The sequence below is a fragment of the Strigops habroptila genome, chromosome 11 (assembly GCF_004027225.2).
Source record: "Strigops habroptila isolate Jane chromosome 11, bStrHab1.2.pri, whole genome shotgun sequence".
NCBI classification, from domain to species: Eukaryota; Metazoa; Chordata; class Aves; order Psittaciformes; family Psittacidae; genus Strigops; species Strigops habroptila.
Genome location: NC_046360.1, coordinates 10164700 through 10174195, shown reverse-complemented (window position 1 = coordinate 10174195; position 9496 = coordinate 10164700). Strand labels below are relative to the sequence as shown.

Genomic DNA, 9496 nt, shown 5'->3' with positions numbered 1-9496 from the left:
ATGGTTTGTTCTTGGTTTTTCTGATTGATTTGTTGTCAAAACCTCACATTACATTGTCATTTTATTTGCACACCCTATCATACCCAAGCCTATTCTTCATAGTCACTCAGTTTCCCACAGATTTAATCTGGGCTGAAATTTTTAGCAGCTAAGATACTTCCACCTTTCTTCAGCCTTTTGCACTTTTCAGTGGTTAACTGTGAACTTCTGTGTTTGTGAGTGATAAGGAAGTTAAATGTATTTATTTTAAAGTACATGTTATCAATGGAAATTTTAGTTGTAGAAATACTTTAGGTCCCTAGACAAAATGTATACAATGTAAGCCTAGGTTGAAATATAGCTGATGATGCCCTTTGCTATCTTCACTGAAATTGGTAGTAGTGTTTTGTATTTATATTTAGGTACCTTGTTGAACCAGGCACGTATTTTAGATGAAACATCATCCTTCTCCTCTCTCCCTCTTCCTCAGCACACTCTGCACTTGGAAATAACATTTCCCTATTTTCATATTCTTTATAGCTACTTGTCTTCATAGTACTAGATAACATGACAGTTGCTACACTGCGCTCTCCTTGAGTAGTCATTACTGAAATGTGACCATACACACAAACCAGGCATTAGAATGGTAATGTAAGTATTTCCGAGTTTCACTGAAATGGCAAGAAGTTCATCTTATTAAGAAAGCAAACGCAGGAGTGCATATAAGCACATGCTATTTACTTTCTCTTACATTTTAATTGAATTAGCAATTGTCTAAAAGTGAACTAGTTCATTTAGACATTAGCATCTCCAGAGCAGTCACCTGAATTATGTGCAGTTGTTAAAGGACTTTGTGTCCGCCCCTTAACAGCTCCCAATACACACGTCCAAGGAGCTCAGCGTGGGGAGTGTTCTGCTCCTGCAGATGAAGGGCTGCAGTGCTGAGCCCAGGCTCAGCACCTGCCACCCCAGTGGAACAGGGACATCTTTGTGGCCGAGGTGGAGGCAGTGGAGGACATCGAGGAATTAAAATGACTCTGACCCTGTACTGCTTTCTCATTTTCCTTCTCACATGGAGAAAACCTGCTTTGAAATTACCAACTTCCAAAGAAAAGTACAGGCCTGGTAGAACTTGCCATTGTAGGAGAATCTTTGCTCAGTTCATCTGAAGATTGATTTTAGAGACAATGAAAAGCATCAGGGTGCATGCAAGAGTGTCCCTGTACATGCACTCGGCTTATACAGCTTCCGAAGAAAGACCCATGTCTGTCTTCTCACAATTAAAATGTGAGCTGACAGCTCCGCCTAGATGCTAATGCCTAGTTCTAACTGCATGGGCAGATTCAAAGGCTTCTTTACACTAGCAAAGCAAGAGGATCAATGGACCCAGGTTATCAACCGGAAACTCCTGCACTTCTTTTTGCAGCAGCACTTTACGATGTGCAATCCCAAGCTGTTGTTATGTTCAAGAAAGCCAAGCTGAAAATCATCTTGTATCAGTGCTCTTTGCTGTGAGACAACACATCAGACTCCTTGTTTTGCTCCCAGGAAAGCCCATTTACTTTTTAAGTATAGGAAGCATTTCCAGCAGTGCTGTCTATTGAGAAAGTCACAGCAGCACTGTTATTTGTTGGAACTTGCACTGATTACTTGAGGGTGTAGTGCTGCAAATTGATGTAAACTCAGTAATTTCCACTATGAATTTCTAAACAATTTTTTTCTTCTAACCCATTCTGACTTAATGGAAATCTAATATACAGTCTAGACATTCCTAAGTGACAAATTTCCACACTCAAAACTACTGCTTTCTGACATTCATATAGGATGGTGGTTTTATATGGCTGCTCAGTTAACAAGTTAAGGTATTCTTTGAGCATACATCCAATGCCATCTCTTAAGGGGAAAAGAAAATTATCATTGCAATCTTACTGAAGAAATTACATTTTATATATACCCATGGATTTAGAAGAGAAAATGCAACTCTTCATACATTTTAGTGTGTAACTTCAGGAAATTAAATCTCTGGTGTGACTTACATTACAAGGAATCAAAGAACACTTCTAAAGTATAAAGCTTTTCTGCTCATACCACATCCTTTTCTAATTATTACTGAACAGTATGTGTTCAGTGCTGTATTAGATAATAGTTCATGCAATGCATATTTGCAAATAAAACTCAGTTGCTTATTATTTCTTGTCAACACCCCTCTTTATTTGCCAAATACCTCAGAGAGTAAGAGAATGTGAATGAGTAGGACAGGTTCTTGAGCTAACTGTAGTTATACAGAACAATTAAGCATTAACACAGGAAGCACTAAGTCTAAAATACCTTTGTCCTTTGTCTATTACATGGCCTTTCACTCATAGTTAGAATAACATCACTCTAACTAAAATCATATGAATACCATTCCCCTGCGGTTTTCATATGCTTATACCATATATGAACTTTGTTTATATTCCATTTATACTGGAATTCACTGTTGTTTGCAGGGTCTCTGAAAGAGAAGGGAGAAAAAAAAATAGGCTGAGAAAAATTGAGAGGCAGATATCCAAGTCTAATCTGAGGGCAAAACCTACTTTTTACCACATATGTGGCTTGGTTTTAGATACGCAGTTTCCTTTAATAAGACAACATACTTAGAGAGACTTTGCAAAGTGTTCCTCCCACTGGGATTAGAGAATTTAATGCTTTTGTACCGAGCTATGTACATGATCGTTTAACTGTGCAGATAAATCTTAAATGCAGACAAAAGTGTGATTTTACTTTTGCCCTTGATGGAAATTACTTTGTTTTTCTGATTCTGCAGTCAGTTTGCGGCCTCAGCTCCATCTCCCCATCCCATTTCATGTGCATTTCTGCCAGATGACTACAGCAGTTGATCCTTCCTCCTGGGTACTTTAGATAACAGAGAGTGTACACAAGGTTTTTTCCAAGCTTGAAAGCTATACATTTCTTCCATCATTTTCATATACATTTTTGTCCGTAATTAGAATTTTACTTTAACAGAACTATCTCAAAACAGTTCACAGATCCCTGGGTTACATTTTTGTCACTATTCTTGGGCCCAGTAACACTCGTACAAACCCCATGCCACTGTGATGAACTAGGATTGAATTAATCAGGATTTACACTGACAAAGCTGGAAACATTATTTGCGTCCTTTTACACAAGATTAACTGCCAAAAGATACTCTTTCTCTCCCCCATTATAATTTGCTGCATATTGAGAAAATGGAAAACACCCAGGAGGCTTTTTATAGGGGAATAAAAAAAAAATTAAAGGAAAAACACCATTATGGGGGCAACAGATTTCACGTGAAAAGCTATTATATAGTGGATGTGTTTTCCTGCTAAGCTGTAGGATGGAAACGGTTAGGTTTTGGGGTTTTTTTTTTTTGCTATGGCCAGGAACATGGGAAAGAATCTTGTAAACAGACTACGAGGATTCTCATTCCCTCTGCTTTGAACCAGACTATACATTACGAAAAGGACATATGGTACCGTAGCAGAAGGCCCTTAAAAGTAAATGTGGTCAAAACTAGCAATGTAATTTAGTATTTCCGAACTTTAAAGACAAGTCCCGGTCATCCATCTTAGGGTTTGGGGTGGGGGTTGTTTTTAACCCTTCCTCCCCCCGGCTTTTTTATTTTGCCTTTTTCTTCTCTGTCCTAGGGCCCCATCTAGTGCTACCAGAGCAGACAATGTAGCTCCCAAACTGACAAGATGAACTTTGAACATACGGCTACATCGAGATGTGATCACAGCCTTGAGATTGCACTCTAGCCAGACCCACCACATGCTGCCTTCTTATTCATAAATGTCATTTTATTAGGGATAAATCCATCCACAGGATGGAAGGTGTTTTTGAGATAATATACAGAAAAGCTCCTTGACATCCATAGCTACTGTGCTGTTGCATGTGAGCATTGCAAGGTCACAACCCAAGCCTGCATCAGAACCTCCGCAGGGATTGACCTCCATGTGCTTGGTAGAGGTGGCCTGTGGGTAGTGAGGGGGAAATCAAACAAACATGCATGTTCCATATATAGTCTCTAAGGCCCCAAGTCTTTTTTAAGGGTCAGCTGTGGCCAAAAGAAATCCACGGGCAGCAAGATACTGACATGATGTGAACAAAGAGCTCACCAACCTCAGTGCAGCTAAGACAGCTTTGAAGAGTGTGGAACAGGGGCTCTGGAGTGGCTAACAAGTGCTTGCTGATGGAGTGTCATGCATTAGATGAACAGCAGCAGAACAAAAGATGTCTATTCAAGGAGACGTGTCATTAAACATCTGGTGAGACTTACCTGGACTCGCTAAGTCTTAATACGAAAGAGCCATTCAAGTGAAGGGAAGTTGTCCTCCAGATGCCAACAGACCTCACATGCTGGTCTGTCACCCATCGCAATGCTACCTGTTGCACTGTGCTCTGCAACAACAGCTCAGAGTCCCACAGGGAGTTCTCACAAAGGTGTAACTTGGGCTCGTACAGCCTGTGCTATATACAGTACCCCAAGGTTACTCCCCAAATCCTGACACATGCTTCAAAGCTTAACATTAGTGGATTCCTAGTCATCAGCTAGAAGAAAGCGAAAGACAGCAATTAACACGCAACACCTACACTGAAGTTCTTGCCATCATCTTCACCTTCAAGAACAAAGCTTCTTCATCCCAGCTTTGCATGACTAAGTAAGAAATGACAAAATCTATGCCTGCTGCCTTTTCTTCTAAGCATCTCAACTAATTTACCCTGCCACCTTTTTTCCTCAAAAAATATGACAAGCATCTGCAGAACAGGAATGGTCTCTGCTTGGTAGATAACACTGTGCACACAAGCTACGTACACCATGGATTTTTTCACTTTACTTGGAATATCACCACTACCAAAACCAGAGTGTTGAATTTAACAATGGTGTGACCCTACCCTTGACAGTAACACTTAGTCTATTCTCACCTGGCCCCTCTGTTTCCACTCAGTTCGTTTTGTGTCCTAATCTGCTTCGGCTGCCACACCTTCCTCATCTTTTCCTGGTCCCTTGCTCCCTGACCATATGCTATTTATTTTGGCTGCAAAAGACATTGATGTCATTATTCATGAGGAAACCTAATTCTAATTAAAAAAAAAAAAAAACCAAACCAAAACAAAAAACCCCAAACAACCAAGAGACAACAACTGACAAACTATAGCACAAAATAAAATTGAGGAAGATACTTGGTTTCTTCCTTGGTTTGATGTTTTGGTTGTGAAATGAAACAAACAGCATTTTTCAGACAGCGGGCAGAAGCCACCAATGACAGCTGAGCCCAACAAAATTTATTCTTAGTAAAACATTAGTGCTTACCTTAGAGACATAAAATCTTGATGGTCTTCACTATACATAAATTATATAAAACTTGTGCCAGGAAATGCAACTGCGTTAAACACAGCCTAATCCCAGTACCACATACCTTAACAATGGTGATCGGTGAAAGATATCTCACGTGTAAAAACAATGCCCAGTAACGGCACAGAAAGTCTATGAACTATCCACAAATTACTCTCAACATCCAATTCAAAATAATTTTGTTTTCCTTTGCTCTGGAACAAAACCTTTTTTGCTATTTGCCTGGAAGTTCTAACAGTTTGGCTTTTCAGCAGCCAAAAAGGATTTGCTTTTTAGTCAATTACAGAAGGGAAAAAAGAGGCGGAAATGGGGGGAAAGTAAAAGCCTCCTTCTCACCCCACTCGGGCACAGACCTTACGTTCCTGTCCCTACAGCTTCACAGGGTAAAACTGAGCAAATACAAAAGCAGTACACTCCAGCAGCTGCCATTTATTTGTCTGGCACACGAGCAAGAAACCTGCTAACATCGAGATTTCAAAAGCAATGGTTACCCTGTAAATTCTGAAGAGAGATGTTACATTTTGTTTGATATGGTGGTGAAGCTGGACCTTGCCTATACTTGGATTTCAAGTATTACAACTAGGATTAGATTGAAATCAAGGAAATTACTTTAAGTAAACACATAGCTAACTGCAGTTTTACCACAATGCTTTTTTTTCCCTTGAAAATTCCACAAAATTATATTGCCAGGCTTCAGAAGATGACATATTAATGCATACTTCTGTTTGTAAGGATTCGAAGTTCTTGCTCCAAGTACCTTTAGAGATGGTGCCTCAGACAAACATTTTATGTCGACGCATCCGGTGATCTCAGCATCTTCACTCCCGAATATGGCTTCTTGAACTGAAGAACCACATAAACTGTACTTACAGAGATTTGGTTTCACAGAAGAATATATTATACAAAGAATAGCTCCTTTAGCCATTGTAGAAGATGGCCCACAGCTGAGCAACACACTATTTAGTCGTTAGCAGAAGGGCAAGATTTGAAGGAGGTGGCCTGTGTAATTTGGTCTCAGTAACTTCTTGAGCTTGAGAAAAAACCCTTGAGCTACCCAAGAGCATAATGGGAATAAAAGATCATAGATTAAAAAAGGAAAAAAAGTAAAGAGTTTTGAATATAGGATAAAACAAGTTGCACAGTTAGAAGGTTAAAATGAGTTTAGCACAGATCAGCAAAGCTTAGCTTTCTTTACTGACAGGAACAGTTTCACTTACTGTTTTTGCTCCTTAACCGGCAAAAAATTCACAAAAAGCAGGACCAGAAGAAAGAAAGCTCAAGATCAGGCATTTTAGTAAGTTCTGGATTAAAAAAAAAAAAGAAAAAAAAAAGAAAAGGCAAAATGCTTAATGCCAAGGAATCTTTAAGAACAATAAAGGAAACAACCATTTTCAGTGACCAGACTCAATTAAGAAAATCAAATGCTTTGTCTCCATACATCAGACCATGCCAGAAGTACAGACCTGAGAATTTAAATGAGATGTTAAAGTCAGCCATACATTTAAGAATATACATTAGCCAAAAAGCGTATGTACTCTGTTCTACTTGGGTGAAAAAGCCCTATTGAGAACTACATCCTCTGAGCTGTGTTCCATTTCTCAGTAAGAAGCCAATTGCTTTTTTCGTGTGCTATCTTCTAAAAAAATAAAGACGATGATTATCTACAGCTACCTTAGCCTATTACCACACAATGAATAGACAGTATGCTATACAGTGCATCTATAATAACTTACACCAAATTAAAGAGTAACACTGAAAACATATTACTATTGAAAATACCCACTTCTTTTACCATTCAGTTACCTGATCTTTTCCACATCAGTTGCATTCAGCTCACCTATCACAAGTTACAGGAACAGTTGCTAATACGCCCAAGATGGACATATGGACATGCTCACTTGCTTATAAATTACATTTTGTTCAGAATAAACAACCCAGACTATGAGAATAAACTTGCAATACAAAGCTTCTTTTTATCCATGGTCCATTTACCATTCTTACAGTGAATGAGAGTGATCACTGTAATAGTGGATTAAATGCTAATTTGTACAGCCAAATACTTTATGTGATCTCATTCACCACATGTTGTCTTCACCCTTATATTGTTCATTAGCATTCAAAGATACTCAGATAGGTGAAAAAGAACTCAGTCCATGTCTCACCGGGGAAGTGAACCCATGGCAGGCAATCTTGACAGCACTGCCTGACCTGGGTTCTGGGTCACACAAGATCAAACCCATCTGAAGAGCGCTGGCAGTCTTCAGAAAACAAAGAGGCTTCTACTGCCCTCACCTCCTTCCTCCACTACTTTCTTATCCAAGAAACAAAAGGAAGGGAGGAGTAGTACTTTTTCCAGCACCATGGTACCTTGCCCTCTCAGAGGAACAAAGACAACAGTACATTTCAACTTTATTAGAAAAAACCAAAAGTTTATACAAAGCTCTGCATTTTACAGAAAACCACCTCCCCCAAACACAAAGAAATCTGACATTGCAAGCTGTATGCATTTTGTTTTTTCATATACATACATATATGTACATACACATATATATATGTGTGTGGGCGCACGCCTGGGTATATATAGTGTGTGACTTCTTTTTTTGCATGGTTTGCAGTCATTATTTTACAAAGTTAACATTCAGTAGAAAAAAAAAACCCAAGGATCTTTGTTACCATTATTTTCTCATATAAATAACTGTGAGCAGTCCCTCTGCAGATAGATAAAAAACACCTTTTCGTGTCATTCTGTAAAAAACAGACATTACTGAAATGGTATTGAAAGCTTTCAAGTTTTTTCAATACCTCCATAAAAATATCATATACCCCCAATTCAAAATGCTTGTCCAAGGCATTAGAAGAGAAAGGACTGTAAGACAATTCTGGAAAGATCAGTTCTTTAAGCCAACACTCAGGTAGATAATTTTTGCTGGACCTCATACATTGGTGTGAAATGAGTACAAACAGGAGGCCAACCTCTCTGTCTGCCTGGAAAAGATGGTTCTTTGCCTACTGACACAGTCAAATTCCAACAAAGCACCCAACAGTGCAAAGGTGCTGACAGACTCTCAGCTCACCTTTCTGGCCTCACAACAAAGCCATAGACTTTCTTGATGCAATTAAAACCTCTACCAGCTCAGCAAATTTTTCCTCCTCCATTCACCTTAAAGAGAGCTGTTGGACTAATCATGGCATGGCTAGACAGAAAACAGGTTGCTGAATTTCTGGGAGAAAAACTTAACTAGTGGGGAAAATGTGAACAGACAACTAAATGGAAGAAAATGCTATAAAAAAGAGCTACTGGAGTGACTTGCAAGGCTCTGGCTTGAAGATGTAGGAACACCAGAGAGATGTGAATTGCAGCACAAAACACCCTTGTGTTACTGAACGTAGAGGTGAGAGCGTGGTCCAAATGAATTAACTGCCTGGTAAACAATTGTTCTTTCCATCAAGCACCATGATGAGGAGAATGGTGAAGATTTTGAAGGCAATACAAGTGGTAGTGGTAATAAAAAAGGTAATGAAAGTGAAGAATACAGTGATGCCAATTAAATGGAGAGTAATGCCAACAAAGATGTTTCAACTGCCAGAGATGCTGGCAACAAGAAGAATGGTTATATGGCTGGTGTTGATGATGGCCAGAATTCATTCATATGTCCATGTAGTCATCATCTTCATCAGTATCACTTTCCAGTGAGGACTCCTGGCTTGAGGTCTCTAAGATTTCCAAAGCTGGCTGACAAAGGCTCTCCTTCTTTACATTCGCTGCAGACTGAGCAGACAAAATAGCAGACTGATCCCAAAAAGAGAGAGAGAGAATATATTGCTAAATAGTCAGGATAAACCCGTGATCACAGGGATAAAAGCCAACTGGTTGCTATTCCTTCACATTCAGTAGCTCTCTGACTTCTAATAAAAGATACGGCATCCTAATGTGAAACAGCATAACATTTACCAGTAAGCTTCCCCACAGTCAATATTCTGGTAGCTTCTACTCGCCTAAGAATTGCAATGGCTGCACTAGCTCACTCACCCATTTTTGTAGTTCTTTCCAATTCCCTCAGAATAGGGATAAGGACTAGGACAGCTATGATTTCACCCATGGCCAATATTTCACCAGTCCTTAAAAACTGGCTCCTG

At 39.3% G+C, this 9496-nt stretch overlaps 1 protein-coding gene across 9 annotated transcripts in view; it reads right to left on the bottom strand.

The window, feature by feature from the left end:
* Positions 1-2060: 2060 nt before the first annotated feature.
* CABIN1 (calcineurin binding protein 1) overlaps positions 2061-9496 on the bottom strand; it is a 116851-nt gene continuing 109415 nt past the window's right edge. For 7 of the 9 annotated variants that reach the window (XM_030500333.2, XM_030500335.1, XM_030500337.1 and 4 more), the window contains one exon: positions 7756-9149. In XM_030500333.2, the coding sequence (XP_030356193.1) occupies positions 9006-9149 (144 nt within the window). In that variant the 3' untranslated portion in view covers positions 7756-9005. Of the gene's footprint in view, positions 9150-9496 lie in introns of all 9 variants that reach the window. The other 2 variants (XM_030500332.1, XM_030500339.1) reach the window with 1 other exon arrangement.